The sequence below is a fragment of the Aplidium turbinatum genome, chromosome 16 (genome assembly GCF_918807975.1).
Source record: "Aplidium turbinatum chromosome 16, kaAplTurb1.1, whole genome shotgun sequence".
Lineage (NCBI taxonomy): Eukaryota > Metazoa > Chordata > Ascidiacea > Aplousobranchia > Polyclinidae > Aplidium > Aplidium turbinatum.
The window spans coordinates 12,438,787-12,455,098 of NC_137487.1; the positions used below are offsets into that span (position 1 = coordinate 12,438,787).

At 39.3% G+C, this 16,312-nt stretch overlaps 1 protein-coding gene across 2 annotated transcripts in view; it reads left to right on the top strand.

Moving 5' to 3' along the window:
• Positions 1 to 16,047, top strand: part of LOC145785117 (active breakpoint cluster region-related protein-like) — a 29,507-nt gene extending 13,460 nt beyond the window's left edge. For both annotated transcript variants that reach the window (XM_082596818.1, XM_082596819.1), the window contains 18 exons: positions 3,405 to 3,548; positions 4,008 to 4,193; positions 4,498 to 4,605; positions 4,802 to 4,856; positions 5,551 to 5,657; positions 5,960 to 6,103; positions 6,878 to 6,963; positions 7,182 to 7,267; positions 8,023 to 8,264; positions 9,759 to 9,905; positions 10,163 to 10,265; positions 12,868 to 13,088; positions 13,292 to 13,464; positions 13,547 to 13,686; positions 13,773 to 13,887; positions 14,499 to 14,624; positions 14,903 to 15,053; positions 15,267 to 16,047. In XM_082596818.1, the coding sequence (XP_082452944.1) occupies positions 3,405 to 3,548; positions 4,008 to 4,193; positions 4,498 to 4,605; positions 4,802 to 4,856; positions 5,551 to 5,657; positions 5,960 to 6,103; positions 6,878 to 6,963; positions 7,182 to 7,267; positions 8,023 to 8,264; positions 9,759 to 9,905; positions 10,163 to 10,265; positions 12,868 to 13,088; positions 13,292 to 13,464; positions 13,547 to 13,686; positions 13,773 to 13,887; positions 14,499 to 14,624; positions 14,903 to 15,053; positions 15,267 to 15,704 (2,772 nt within the window). In that variant the 3' untranslated portion in view covers positions 15,705 to 16,047. The remainder of the gene's footprint in view (positions 1 to 3,404; positions 3,549 to 4,007; positions 4,194 to 4,497; positions 4,606 to 4,801; positions 4,857 to 5,550; positions 5,658 to 5,959; positions 6,104 to 6,877; positions 6,964 to 7,181; positions 7,268 to 8,022; positions 8,265 to 9,758; positions 9,906 to 10,162; positions 10,266 to 12,867; positions 13,089 to 13,291; positions 13,465 to 13,546; positions 13,687 to 13,772; positions 13,888 to 14,498; positions 14,625 to 14,902; positions 15,054 to 15,266) is intronic.
• The last annotated feature ends 265 nt before the right edge of the window (positions 16,048 to 16,312 follow it).

Below are 16,312 nucleotides of genomic sequence, written 5' to 3' on the forward strand. Positions count from 1 at the left end.
TCAGACAAGTAGCGTCTGAATGGCAACAGTGCACAAAATCTTTAATATTTAAAAAAAAGTTGGTGCTTTTTACGTTTTGCATTTTTTCGTTTAAAGACGCTGAATCAACGCGAACAAATGGTTATGCTAACCATCTTACTTTCGCCGGAAGGATGAGTCATATTTTAACTTTACGTATATTCATTGAGTAGTGGCATTCAGTTTTGAACAGTCTCTGTAATCTTGAGCAGTTAATCGCAGTCGTGGTAACGTTGAAAGCAAGGTTGTGGATTCGGAGGCATTTTGGCTTGTCCGGAGTTGAGTCCTTAAAAAAAACGTTGACTCTGACTTCGGCCTGATACAAAATGACAAACAGTAAAAGTTTACTTCTCAATGTAGATATTAACGACCTGTTTTAGCCCGATGCTGCGAGTTCGCTGTGGTAATAGCGAATTGCATTAGCTTTCGGAACACAGTTCCCTATTCATCTGCTATGACGAATAAAAGTTTGTTTGCAATTTTTTTTAAATATATTGTTTCTTGTTTTCCGCACTGCGCTTTTAAATTTTACCAGAAGAAAGTTCTAATTGTTTGTTCGTGTCAGTTTTTGTGAAAGTCGCCGTTTCAATTTCGATCGAAAATAAATTTAAAACAAAAAAAGAAAAAAAATCAAAAAATCTGGCAACACTGAAGCCAAATCGGCTTGTTATAAACAAAGGAGTAGGACTTGTATATTTCTCGCCCGACTCCACAGCCCTGGTTGAAAGTGCATCTTTTGCAAGGTGGGAAACGTGTGTGAATCTTATAAAAAAGCTTGCTTACTGACAACACAAACTCAAATTTGATTCTCAGTGTTGCCAGCAATTAATAAAAGAATACTTTAGAAGTTCTCTATCAAATGATGCCAGATTCTGACATGGACCTTGCCAGTAAATCTCATCATTTTTATGTTGCTAGAATTTGAATCGATGTGAAAAAAATTTTGGTCGTGAAAGAATGGTGCTTTCTCACGATACCGGTAATCTTAGTTTGTGTTGCTCAGAAAAGTTGTTCCGACAGTGGTTTTTCATGTGAACGTTATCACACATTCACGTAGGTCCTTTTAGCAAACGATACCACGTTTTCGTTTAACACCTCGGCATCTCTGGTGTTACAAAAAAGAAAATAAAAAAATACGAATGTTTTGGCTACATTATCTAGCCCTTATCAAGCATCTGACAAAGTTTTGTGCATTACATCCAGTGGCGTACCGTGACCACTTTGACAGGGTGTTCAGTGACGGCAAAGCAACAGCGGGGGGTCTGGGGGGCCTCCCCCAGAAAATTTTTAAAATTAACATTGAATTTGGTGCGTTCAAAGAGCATTTTCAGCACAAATTCTGAACATGAACAGAACTGACAAAAATAATGTTGTCGGAGTGGAGAAGAATACAAAATAGATATTTATTTGACAGCGCATTGAATGAAAGACTTAATAATATCAGACATTAAGTTGCATTTCTAAAGTCACATACTTCAGTTCGCTTTTTATTTCCGACCATCAAAACGAACAATATTACTTGCCATAACACAGCAGGAGTCTGAAAAAACGCGAAAGTTAAAGCGTGCTCGAGATGGAAATGATTTACTTCATGCAAGGATTAGGCACGGTCGCAACACCTTGAGAAAATGTGCAAGCGAATTAAAAACAAACAGGTAAAAGTTAAAACAATAGCAAAGCAACTCGATAATAAACAAGAAAAGAAAGTCGATTGCTATGTTGGTCGGCTGTACTTTTATCCGCCGTACTACATAGTAAAAACGAAAATGTTTAACACCTCGACTACAGAAGGAAAATTCATCTATAGCATAATTCGATTCTTCTTGTTTGTGCAATAAATTTTTGAATTACATCGTCGTAGAAAGCTTGCTTTTGCTTCAGTTCTAGCAAAAGTTGTTTCCAACGCTGATCACCTCAAACTCTAATCCAACAAGCTAAAACTTGCTATTGCCTGGGATTCCCCGAATGACGCGCCAAGGTGTGCAGATCAGCGAGTGCACAGCCTGGCTGACCTAAAACCATTGCTGTTTTCGCTGCCTTGTGACGTCATTTTTTTTAATTGTTTATTTTAAATAGCACTCGCCAAGCTGTCAGTGCACACCCAGCTTAAAGGTAATGACCGAAAAAAATTAAAGGCAATGACCTAAAACGTTGGAATATTAAAATTAGAAGGGGACGAGTTTTACAATTGAAAAGAAAGCAATCAGCATGCAGCAAGATGTTAGAATATCATGAAAGTAAAGAACATCGACAACTGATGGAAATATTCTTTTTTTCTGGATTTCTTGGGGTGTGCAGTGCACACCTTGAACACCCTGAATATACGCCACTGATTACATCTAGCCTAAATCATCATGGATACCGTGTGGTGTTGCTTGACTTTTGATATTAGAATAGATGCTTGACAAGGGCTAGATGTATACATATATATCTGAAAAGGTTTGCATTTTTTGTTATCATGATAAAGTCATGGTGTTGCTTGATTTCGCTTGCATGTGGATTAAAAACGCAACACCTACAAAAATTGTGATTAAGCAGATGCGACTTAAGGTATCAAATATGCTACTTTGCTTGTGAATAGTAATCGTCATAGAAATGACGTCTGCGGACGTTGCATCAATGTAAAAATGACGGATTTTGCTGTCTGGGATAAGTGCAGTGCATCCGATGCGAGGTAACCGTTAGCTGCGGCTGACTTCTTTTAAGCAGTATGACTATGGAGATAGCGGAAACGCTCTCCGTGATTGCTTTTAACGTTGTCTAAATGAAAACTAATGTTATTTATTCGACATTTCCATCGCTCAATGATTCAATAAAAAGCTCAGAGAATGTTAGTTAAACATGTTGTGAGGCGTATTTCCGAGAAGTAGAAGACTGTATGATGCATCTTATTGATCTGTCCAATGTAATGTCGGCTACTGCGTTAAGTTAATGTCATCGAGCAGCTTAGTAACGCCAAATCGGTGTAAACCTGATGTTTAGTTTCTTCAATAAAACGTATTTACATAAGCTGCCGTTGTTATGTACAAATTGCATCGGTATGCTGAAATAACGAGTTGTCCTTGTGCAGGCATGATGTTATTGTTGTGACGTAATTGCGAAAATTCCGTCCTCTACGTCTTGCTGACGACGCTTGTTCAAAAGCACTGAGGTTTTCGCACTTGTTAGTTGCTCACTCAATTGCGCATCTTTTCATCCACAAGTATTTCAAACCAGGATTCTCTGGTTCCAAGCCAGAGAAAGTTACCGTTTTTATACCGCCTTCATGTTTAGCAACAAAAGTTGCTTTGTACGTCGTTTCAATATCACTAAACGTTCAAACCATGTGAAAGCGGCCTTTTGCAAGCTGGCTTGAAAGCATGCTGTTCTAATACTTTCATGCTTAGAACGAAGCTGTATCAAACATGGTTGATTACCACAAAGTTCGAAGCATCGCTGAAGCGGAGAAGTTACGCATGAGGCAGTGGGTGCTGGGCTCTGTTCGTGACAACGAAGCAACCTACTTGGAATATCTTAACACTCTGGTATTGGTGAGTCCCGCTTTGGTGTCCTGACATATTGTACGTTGATGTACGTTATCTGGCATTGTACGTTGATTGGTCAAAATATCGTTGAAATGATAAGATTCCACTCGAACCTCATATTGTCTGTCAGTGATTTTCCAGCTACCAAATCAGCATTCAGCCATTTTCTTAGTGAAGTTGAGGCTGATACGCCGGCTAGGTTACAAGTTTGCCTCTGGTTGCTAAGAGAGGGTGCATTCGTGGCGGAAATTACCTGTTCGGTAATTGGTTTGCTTCAATAACTTAGTAGCCAGTTAAGTTGCGCCAAACCCATGTGCTGGGTGTTAAACTGGTTGTTAAGACCACTTTTAAATGTCAAGCCATTTTCCATCCTTTAAGTTATCCCCCTGAGCCAGAAAATTACGGATCTAAACTACAGACTCTTGGACCACATCTTGCCCTAATCATCGTTCATTCGTTATTCAGTACATGAAGCCACTGAAGGCGACCATTGCAACCTCCCAACCAGTCATGTCGAACCAAGACTTTGACACGCTCTTCCATAGAGTACCGGAGCTACACCAACTTCACACTGAGTTTTATGATAAGTTAAAGCCGAGGTTGGACGATTGGAGTGCAGACACCAACGTTGGAGATCTTTTCAAAGAATTGGTAAGATGTGTAGATATATTCATATTGCTGAAACGCCAAAATTCGATTTCACAATCTTTTTGCGCAGATGTGCAGTTAAGGAGAAAACTGCAGCATAGAAATACAAAAGAATCCGTTAAAATTGAATAGAATAATCTTGATTATCTCAGTTGATCTGGTGTTTCCAACAAACGTTGCCTTTTTGACATTGTTTCAACGTCGCCAGACGTTGAATTGAAACTATGTATTGTAACTGGAAACAGTTTCCTTAAAGTGATTGGCCAACGCTTGTAGACTTTCTAATTTGATATTTCTTTCCATCTAGGTGAGCAATTTGAACCTGTACGGCGACTACTTGCACAACTACAAACGCGCTCAGCACACAGTCGAGAAATGCGCCAAGGAAAACAAGCAGTTTGCCCAACTGATAGAGGTCAGTGTTGCCATGTCAGTATGTTACCTACAAGTATGCAACTGTTTTTTTCACTGGGCTAATCAAGTTTAAAACATGAAAATTCATGTTCGACTTTTTCTGAAAATGCAAATACATGTATCCGCTTTGTGATTGTTCCAGAAATATTATTTTTGTGTAAAATGCCGTTTGTTTAACTGCATTAAACTTGATTTAGAGCTTGAAAGTTCAATCTCGTGGAACAAAAGACTCAATGTCCATCAGCTTAGTTGGTGAGTTGTTGATACTTTGCTATGACATTAGAAACGAATCGTCTGTCTTCACAATGGTTTTTAATGCTATAACTTCAGTTTGTGCAGTGCAAGTATAGCACGAGCATTAAAGTGCAATTTGTATTTTTCCATGCTTGGAAAATCCAATATGAGAAGTATTTGAAAGTTTTAATTTAGCACTTTTTTACCGATGCCGTACAAGATGTTGTAGTAAAAGTTATGGATTGATTTACTAGTATGACGTTCACGTCTGCATTGCCGAGTGGTGAGAGCGATGGAACGACGTTCGAAAGGGCGCCGGTTCGACACCGCTCAAGAGCATGCAGCTGTGTCTTTGGTTCCGTCTTGAAGACACGCCTGAAGGTTGTCACAAAGATTGGCTTTCTTGCCTTCCCGTCCACTTAATCCAAATCTTCAATCACCTGGCGTAAGCTTGGATACGACAAACAAACTGTTTCCAAGACTAAAAATATACTTTTATGAAAGTAATTGAAACCAGCTCATTACTTTTTTTTGGAGTGTACATTGCGCTGCATTTTGGTTCGTAATCATAAAATTAATGCGTTGTGCTCCAAACAAAAGCACTTTTTTCATGGATTGGTCGTCTGAAGACGTCGAATCAATATGAAAAAAGACTTATCTTCCATTCACACAGAGGTTTGTGTGAATGAACTTACACTTGTGGCTAATGCAGAGGTCCTCTACAAGCCAGTTGAGAGGGTGATGAGAACAACACTGGTTCTACAGGACCTACTCAAGCAAACTCCCCACCGTCACCCTGATTATCAGATATTGAGACAGGTTTGCATTTCTTTTACTTAATTTTCTAGTTGAGGCGGAACCAGTGTGCTCTACTTTTTGAATTTGGTATATGATGTCAGCACTCGCTGCAAGCTTGTCATGTATACTTGCTACGTTACACTTGTCATTCCAACGCGCTTAAACTACTAATCTAGAACGTGGCTTATTAACTGTCATTGGGCCATCTGTCGACAGTGATGATGATGATAATATTATCATGCCTTTATGTGATTTTTGATTCTCCATCATTTTGATAATCTGGCGTCTGCTGTTCTTGCCTCATGCACAGTTCTGTCCTCCAGGCTCTCAAACAATCACAAAGCTTCCTGGAACGAATAAACTCTTCTTCATCATCTTCTTTCAAGCCTCGTCGCGGTCCATCGTCAGCAGCTGCTGCAGCAAGATCAGCTGATCGTGAACTGATCAAAGATGGATTTCTGGTAGAGGTCGGTTTTGCGAAAGTTGTTTACTGTAATGCTTTGTAAATTTCATATCACGTTTGAACTCATTGAAGTTGTTGACCTAAAGTAAATGTCGTCGTCTTGTCGATGAAAAGGCTTAAGTTTTCTGCTTCCATTACTGTCTAGCTGAAAGCAAAAAGCATGTGCAGAGTCAAAATCTTGACGTACTGTATATTTTGCTCATCAGTGGTCTTCAATAGTTTCTTTTATGACGCTGAAGTCCTTACATGGTAATTATCATCAACAACTGTGACAAAGCCAATTGGAACACGTCTTGGCAAGCACCTCGTAGAAGCAGCACCAAATTTTACAATTTTTTGTGTGATAAAATTTGAGTGTTCTGACTAGCCACTTGAAGAATTCATAACAAAAACCCCACGGATTCTAATTAATTCTTGTATCATTAAAATAGCCCAAGTCATCGTTGTTTGAATGATATCATGTAAACTTAATTACATTAGCAACAATAACAAATTTGCAATTAAATTCTTCGCACCAGATTCTCGAAACGAGAGAATGCAAGTGACGTCATATGACGTATGCCGTTGTCGACCTTGTCTCCAATTATTGTGTTTTACAATGTCATCTCCCATGGAAATGTCTCTGAACTGTGTCTTGGTTGCTTTTTAAATCAGCTCGCGAAATCTACCTGTTTACATTGATTCAACGTCTGCAGACGCTGCATCAATTAAAGAAAGACCAATTGTACCAGTTTGTTGACGATTTTATGCAGTTATATGTGCAATTGTTACATCACAGGTCGCCAGTGACGGGAGCAGGAAGTTACGACATTGCTTTCTCTTCAGTGATTTGTTGCTCTGCGCGAAACAGAAAAGTGCTGCTGGGTAAGATCAATTCATGATCCATAAGTTTTTAAACCGTTAAGTTCAATTTAGGCGTTGATTTATCACTCAACTGACAAGTTAAAACTGTGTAAAAATTCAAGTTTTGCTTACAGGGTAAAATAGACCACTTAGACAGCAAATTAGTCATTTTTTCACATTGATTTAACATCTGCAGACGATGAATGACAACAACTTGATGGATGTTCTTTACTTTTCAGGATGTTTCACTCGAAAGCTTCGTACGAATGCAAATGGTACATTCCTCTTGCAGATTTATCTTTTAAACCAAAAGAAGACTCGGAAGGTACGGCCGTGCAATTGACGAGTACTTGGCGTAATACTTTATAATTTCCAACGCTAAGATTGGTACGCACATGCGAAAATGATAATTCGGCACACAAACCAAACATCCATTGTCATTATAAAAAAGGAATATGCCAACATTGTTGGCACTACGTCTCCCCCATGACAACCTTTGGTTCCCCCCCTGTCAAGCGTAGAATTACGTAATCTCATCTTAGATGTGTTTTGACTGATCATGTTTTACATACAAGCTGAAAGTGAAACCAATTTTTGTACAAATACAGTGTTGTGGCTTGATTAGCTTTATTTATAATTTAACAAAATAGCTTCTCTGTCTAAATTATCACATAGTGATTGTATAAGAATGATCAAGAAAATTAGTATGTTGTAGATTAAGCATCATGTGACACTAATTATTCATTGGCATGTATGGTGGCGACTGAACATGGCTTAACATCTCAAGATGGTTTAGTTTTGCAATGTTTTCATATCCCGCTATCTTAGCAGTTAAATATTGATGGCGTTGGAGCGATGTAAAACGAAGGATTTCAGTTTGTTTAACCTGCTATTTTTTCACCTCTTCTGCTATGGTGCATACTGCATACCGCACTGGCAGTCTTGTTTGAAGAAACACAACAGTGAACAATTCCTTTTTATATTCTTTAACGTCTGCAGACGTTGAATCAATAGAAAAAAGAAAGGATATTGCAAGCCGGTAACAAACGTCATTCAACTAATCCTTCAATTTTACTTCAGCGATGCCAGAGGTTCCTAACACTAGTGACGACGAGTTGCGTGATATGAGCAACAAAGTGCAACAACTCAAGCGTGACATAGCTCGCGAGCAGAAGAAGAACGCCGCAAAGTCTTCGTCAGATGGCGCTCCAGTGAAAAGTAGGAGCGAAGAAAGGATGAGGAAGAAGTTGGCCGAGTTGGAAGCTAGAATCGTACTCGCCGCTCCCGATCTTCCTCTGAGGATCTACCACATGCAAGGAAAGGTAAGAACACCATTTTAATGACTTTGAACAACAATTTTTCTCACATTTTTGTCAGTTTTGGCAGAAGTCGTTCTAGTTTTGACCTGTTTGCATAATTCGTCAGTTCGCCTAATTCGTCACCCTTTTCTAATCCTCTTTGGGTGACAAATTCTACTGTATTGCGCTTTGTAAAGCATCATTGCACTCAGGGTTGGCCGTAAACAGACGAGCCCAGCAAAATTATTACCTTGAACACCATTCCTTCAATGTTGAGCGATGAGTAGGAGTGAACTTAAACGCCATTTTTATAAGGACTTTGATATGACCTGACAGAGTATCGAACCCAAGTCTGCCCATGCAGAGGCGAGCACTCTAACCACTGAGCTAACAAGTGCTCATAAGTTCACTTTTGTTGCTATTCTGTTCAGACTTTGGAATTGCCGGAGTGATCCCAGCTGGCAAAATGCGTCTGCAGACGTTGAAACAATAAAAATAGAACAGATTTTGCTGCTTGAAAAATTTTACTGCAATACGTATTTCTGTATTTTCCTTATTTTATACAAACTTAAGGAATTTATTGAGGGAGTCTTAAATCAGCGAAAATAAACATCATACCTTTACAAAGTTTACATGGTAAAATATGTTCCACATTAAATAAATTCTTTTGTTTTGATTCTGATTGATTCGACAGCAAGAGAGGGCAAAGGTAGGACAAAAGCAAGATTGCATGTCGTTACAGTGACAACTAACAATTAATAATTGTTGTCTGTAATTTCTTTCAAAAACAAATATTTTTACATCTGCTATACGTTGTACTTCCACATGAAAACATTGGACGTTTTCAACAGAGTTTGCTAAATTTAATTTTGGATTACTCTAACTCTGTTGTAGTTTTGTTGTTTTTCAACCAATCTAGACGTTGAATTAATGTAGTGATTACATAATTCGGTGATTACGATTTTGCTGTATATAATGCGTTAATTGGCGTTGTGGCATGCAGTTTGTTGTGCTAGTGTTGCCAGTTTCATCTCAATACAGATTTTTTGCTTAAATATTTTCTTTGGATTTGCTTCTGCAAAGTATGCAGCGGATATTATGTTGAGATGTAAAACGAATTTTTTCAAATAAGATGAGAACAACGCACGTTTTTCTTCTGAAAAGAGGCGTCTGTGATTTTACTTAAGGTAGCTTCAAGTAATTTATTTTTGCTCTTTTCTACCTAACTAAATCTTCAACAACATTCGGAACATCACGAAACTGATTGAACGCCAGTAGATGCAAGTTGCTTTCGTAATTTTCTTCCACAAACCTGTTTTCTCTAAATTCTACGCTAATTTGCTGTGCTGTGAAATGTGTAGACTAAGAGTTTTATTACCACTATTTGCTTTATTATCAAAGTGCATTATTCTAATGTTTCTTTTGCTATTAACTACAAAGAGTCGATACGATAATTACTAAATATCGTAGTTTTTATCAATTATTGGAGCATTTCTACACATGACTTCTCGTTTACAGAGCTACATGTTCCTTATGTCATCGGACTACGAAAGAATTGAATGGACGGAGGCCATCTTGAAGCAGCAGGAATCTTGTTTCAAGAGCTTTTCGCTTACCTCTGTTGAAATTAACCAATTGCTATCCGCTTGCTTCAAGCACAGAAAGGTAATGTGCAAGTGCGATACAAAGTAAAATTTTACGACCTCCAACTATCGGATGAAGTGACACGGCATTAAAATTTTCTTTGTATGTATCGTAGCAAAACCGAATATAATCGTTGAGGAGAGATTTTTTATAGTTTGACTATGAAACCTTGAAGAAAATTCAACTTTTTGAGTTTCACAATACTCCGACAGCAATCGGTCCTTGAAGCGATGTTAAAAGAACCGATTTCTGAGAAATAAACAACATTTACGTCATAGATGAACAACATCGGCTCGATGCTCATGAACGAAGATGAAGAATTGCTGTCTGGTTATCTCAACGTTACAATACATTGTGGACAAGGATTCCTGCGAGCTTGCAGTAAGTGAACATGTGAGAACATTCACACATGACAAACGTGGATCCAATTACTTTATCGACATTTAAAAGCAAAATTTAGTGTCTTGTTTGATTTTTATGCTCGTTTTCTTGCTGCTGTGAATCAATGTCCATTAGGGTGTTTCATTTTTTCACCATTTTTGAAATTCAAAATGCCTGGGGTCCCATCTGGTGGTATTTGGGGTAAAAACTTTACACCCCAAATTTTTTTTCAATTATGACGTCATATTGAGGTGGTCCACGAGGTTTGAAATTTTTGGGCCTCAAAATCTCGAAATTTGGCCGTATCTCCAGAACCACTCATCATGGATAGACAAAATTAGTGTCAAAGTGCGCAGAAGGGTCGGTTTCCTATACCTGATGTAGAGAATATTAAGGTCTATCTGCTTTAGAAAAATATTTATTTAAAAAAAATCTGATTTTCGGTCTATTTTCTCCTGATGAACAAAGATCAGGTGATCAAAATAAAGTTTTTCTGTATTTTTTCACTCTTGGCAGCTGCTATTGCGTAATAAAAGTCCTTGTTCGTTTTGCAAGAGATGAAACGGTGATAATTGAGGTATTAATTGAAGGAACGTTCAACTGGTCAGTTGATGTTAAGGTTCCAGCACTTGGCTTGTCTGGTCTCACTATCTGGTTAAGCAACACCCCATCTTGCATTGCTCCAGGACCCTTCTTGGCGCCGTCCACAAAAGAAATAACATGAGGAAGATATATTTCGTTTATGTGGAACATGCGTTCAAGGGTATGAATATCATGACCAACTTCATCATTAAAATAATTGACCAGTCGAGTATTGACTCCGGACTTTTTTCCTGTGTTGAGAGCAGTCGTATCAGCCATGACTGAATATACTTGAGATAGATGAACTTTGCAAGCCTCCTGGATGATAGTGTCAAAAATCAGTTCTGCAGTAACCGACACACTTTTGGGAAAAGATTTAACAGCAAGCACACTTTCGTGCTTCATGCGATTATCATCAACAAGTTGACCCAAGAAAACGTATCGATCTGTTTTATCGACAACGCGCCCAAAATAACATAACTGCATGGCAGAAGCTGAGTTGAGAAGGTTCTCACTTTTGATCAGAGACTTTTCTCTTGTTTTTTTCTTATTGGCGGTATACTGTCGAAGGTGATGCAGCTATTTGATCTTTTTCAAGAACCGACCTCATAAGATCTGACTGCTGGCGTACCGAAGTCGTCCTACGATCAGCAGGTACACAACTTCTATCATTTATTGTAAAAGAATGTACTTTCTTGTACATTTTCCCCCAACAGCTGGTTTCAGAGGCTCGTATTCCTTATCATCTTCCCAATTCATATCCCCATCAGATTCGCTTTCGTTACGGTGTAGATATCTAACTGCTTCATATCTTTTTCTCTGTTTCGAACATAGTAGTGCCGATGCTTAAGCAGATTGCATGCCGGAAGTGCTCGTTTGTCTTCACCGCTTGTTTCCCACCTCCTTTTATGATTTTCCCGTTCCGAAGCCTTTTCTACATGGTTGACATCTATGCCACCGATAAACATTTTTCAATCTTTTCTCTGATGGTTCAAGAAAGCAATTTCTTCTGGACTCAGTTTTCGAGTTCACAGCTGCAAGAGAGTTTCTTTGGAAAAACAACCGGATTTTCGGAGATCGAACACTTGCATGCACATAATATCGAACAAGTTCTGTTACCATTTTTGATTAACCTCATTACCTCTGCGTTTCATTTCCTTCTTTCTTGCTGTATTGTACTTCTCTATCACGTCTTTTAACTTCGCTTCAATCCTCTGTTTGCTAAGCACTGGAAGACCAGCTTTGTTCCATATGCCAACTGCATCTTTCAGCAGTTCATCTTTCGAATGGGGTATTTTCTTCAAAAACTTAGGATTAGTTTCGGCTAGTACTTTCTTCCTCAAGTAAAAATAGTGACTGACTATGTCTGAATTAAGGAGAAGCACATTTCTCTCCAATTCCTTGAAGTTTTGCATCGACTTACTAATACTTGACCTTTTGCCATAATGACACAGATAGATAAAAATCTAAAGCAGGTGAGCAGCATACCTCTTCCTCAACGGTTAGGCCTACATTATAATAGTAATACCTCAATTATCAACGTTTCATCTCTTGCAAAACGAACAAGGACTTTTATTACGCAATAGCAGCTGCCAAGAGTGAAAAAATACAGAAAAACTTTATCTTGATCACCTGATCTTTGTTCATCAGGAAAAAATAGACCGAAAATCAGATTTTTTTTAAATAACTTTTTTTCTGAAGTAGGTAGACCTTAATATTCTCTACATCAGGTATAGGAAACCGACCCTTCTGCGCACTTTGACACTAATTTTGTCGATCTATGACGAGTGGTTCTGGAGATACGGCCAAATTTTGAGATTTTGAGGCCCAAAAATTTCAAACCTCGTGGACCACCTCAATATGACGTCACAATTGAAAAAAATTGGGGTGTAAAGTTTTTACCCCAAATACCACCAGATGGGACCCCAGGCATTTTGAATTTCAAAAATGGTGAAAAAATGAAACACCCTAATGTCCACGTCGTGATGTTGAAATTTACAACCCTGTCTTCTTCCCACAGACCCTTATTGCACATTAGAAGTGGATTCGTACGGACAGTTTCAGACCAAAGCCAAGACCAGAGCATGCCATGACACCAAAGAGCCGGACTGGAATGAAGAGTTTGAGCTCGACCTGGACGGGGCCATGGCATTGCGGATACTCTGCTTTGACAGGGCTCGGGAGGCTTCAGCGGGGGCCTCGTACAATGACGACGTGTTGATAGCGAAAGGAAAAGTTGGAGTGAGTAGTCAAACACAATTTGTCATTCTATGCCAAATAGATAGACGGAGTAGCAGAAGAATAAAATGCTCACAACTTTCAATTCGCCGTTTGACATTTCGAAACAATGAGATGGCTTCTCTACAGGATGACTAATTAACACATTATACCATGCTAAGCACACTCGCGTATCACATTTAAAGATGTCGAACATCTTTGTGCAGCTGATTCAAGACTCGTTACGAGACAAAGGCGAGTGGATTGAGGAACTAGTTTCTATGAATGAAGTCACCATCAAAGTGTCGGTGAAGTTCACTGCCCGGGAGAGGAGCCTCCAGCGAGTTCTTTCCAAGAAATCAAATGGAGTTTTCGGCGTGAAGATTGCAACCGTAGCAAAGTAAGTAAAAAGAGTCCAGGAAAGAACGAAGCTGATCTTGTAATATTATGTGGCCATAACTATAACAAATGTCACATTTTAGGAGAGACAGCTCTGGGATACCGGGAATCGTTCGGAGATGCGTGGCTGAGGTGGAAAGAAGAGGGATGAACGAAGTGGGAATCTACCGGGTATCCGGTGTGGCATCCGAAGTACAAGCTCTGAAAGCATCTTTCGACACTGGTGGGTCATTGTGGAAACACAACTTGTATTTGTGCAAAATATTGTGCTCAATTGTCATGTTCACATTGATTTTGGTTTTTCTTCAGACCGAAAAGACGTCAACGTCCTTCTGGGGGAGGTTGACATCAACGCAGTGGCGGGGGTACTCAAGTTGTATTTCCGTGAACTACCCGAGCCCTTGTTCACCGATTCTAGATACAAGTAGGTTTTGTAACTCGTTATTTTTATTGTAATGGACGTTTAGGGACTGTTGAAATACAGTAGAACTCGGTTAATCCGGATTCGATTTGACCAGCGATTCCATCCGGATTAGGTGAAGATCCGGATTAACCGATGACGATTCCATCAAGCCTGACTTATTTGTACTTCCAGTTTCATCCGGATTAAGCGAAGATCGGGATTAACCGAATCCGGATTAACCAAGTTCTACTGTAGCATGTGAAATCATTTTATTGTATTTTGTTCACCCCCCGTTTGACGGCGCTGACACCCTCTAGCCATGGTATATTTGAACAGCCCTAAGACGAAGTGTAATTCAGAGATTGTTGACTTGGCGTAAGTCGTTTGTAACTGACAGAGGCAACGCATGCTGAGTTGACAGCTTGGCGATGATGACACTGCAGGCAGTACTGAAGAAAAATCTAGTTTTGAGCTGTTTGAGTTAAGAGTAAAATCTCCGGATTTAGCTTACAATCTGCGGATATCTAAATCAAGATGCTTTCCACAGCACTGAAAATGAACTGCAAAGTTGACTCTGTTGTAACATCAAATCAATGCAGTGTTTCATTACTTTTCGATCTTGTTTGTTGCAGCAATTTTGTCGCAGCTTCGTCGCTGAACGATCCTGAGACAAAGCAAAGGACGATTACTGGTTTGCTTTCCGACCTTCCCACTGCCAACTATAAGACCCTGCATTTCCTACGAACCCACTTGCTTCGGTCAGTCTCAGAGCATTAGAAATTTGATCATTTTACATTAATTCAATGTCAGTCTTATAAGCTGAAAAGTTTTTTTTTTTTTTTTTTAATACAGTTTATAGGGATTTCAATAAATATTGTTTTGGAACTTACACAGCCAAACAACTGTTACTCGCTTCTTGGGCATTAGTGTAGCCTAAGCCTGGGAAAGGCTGTCTTCGATACACCGGTCTTTTATCATTATGGTAATTGCAACCAGATCTTAACGTCTGTGAATTAAAACCTCATTGTTTCTTTAGAGTGGCAAACAATGTGCAAGTAAACAAGATGAGTTTACACAACCTAGCCACTGTGTTTGGACCGACCTTGCTTCGCCCTGCTGAAGATAAAAGCCAGCCAGGCAGTCAAGCGTTGATGCTCAATGCCTTGCGTCTCGATGTTCATTACCAGGTATGTTTGAAAACGGCCACTTTTCCATCATTTGCATGGCAATGATGTTGTTGTCGATTTCTTTTGCACATTGGTGGTTGTGGAAGTGGCTTGCTCTCACATTAACCACTGAGACTTATACTGATAGTCAGAAGAACGCTGCAGAATTGTATCTGTTTTAAGGCGGTTTGGAATAAGGTGTGAGTTTTTAATCCTTTACTTTTTTCACTGCAGATGGACGTGCTGTTGTATTGTCTTGAACTTCATGAAATGATTGATTATGAGACGCTTAAGAATCCATCCAGCAACAAAGAAAATAACAACAACATTCCGAAGCCTCATTCGCGTAGTTTTGATAACTTGTCAAGCAACCCCTCCAAAGATCTTGAACTCCCCACAAGTCCCCTCCCTCAGTCAAAGACTACCGAAGGCATAAAAACCAAAACAAAACCCGAAACTCCCGTACCCATCATTGTAGCCCCACCGTCGTCTCAACCCAGGTATCACCCTTATGAAGAAATTTATATCCCCCCATTAAATCCCAAACCGAAGTTTGTGAGGCCCCAAATGGGACGAAAGCCAGGTACAGAACCGAATGGTCGAACGGCACCAAAACCTAAGCCTGCCCCTCGTCGTCCTCAGAAACCCCAGCCAACTGTAACTGATTTATAACAATGAGACTTTGAATTGCTAAACTAAAAAACGAGCCTCATTGTCCGTTGGACACAAGACCTATTAGCTGAACCAGTTTCTCGCAGTTTTATTACTTACGTATGCAGTACGTCGCTTTGGTTGCTGGGCAACATGGCGAATCTTTTGTATAAACTTTTAACTGAGTTTTGAGTAACCAGTAAATATATGAATCACGCCGTTCCGTTTGTGGCTCATTATGGCAAGTACTATGACTTAGTTGTTTTTCTTTATTGCTTAATTTCCGTAAAGTGTTTCTAAATCGATTTTGGTCATTGTTACTTTTTATTACGTTTTATTAACATGAAATTACGTGAGAAGCTGATTATTTCTTTGTTATTTTCGTGTGCAGTTAGCTAGCAGTGGTGACCCAGACAGCAAATCCGTCGCTTTTTTTTACATTGATTCAACGTCTGCAGACGATTTGCTGTCTGGGGATGTTCCTGCATTGTTGATCATCTTGAGTCTTGACCAAGGCGCTGCTGTGCGGTCTAATGTCGAAACCTTGCCTTGCCAATCACTGTAACAATTGAACACATGAGCGATATCTATTTGTTACAATTTAACATGTAACCAGAGTGGCCCCATTT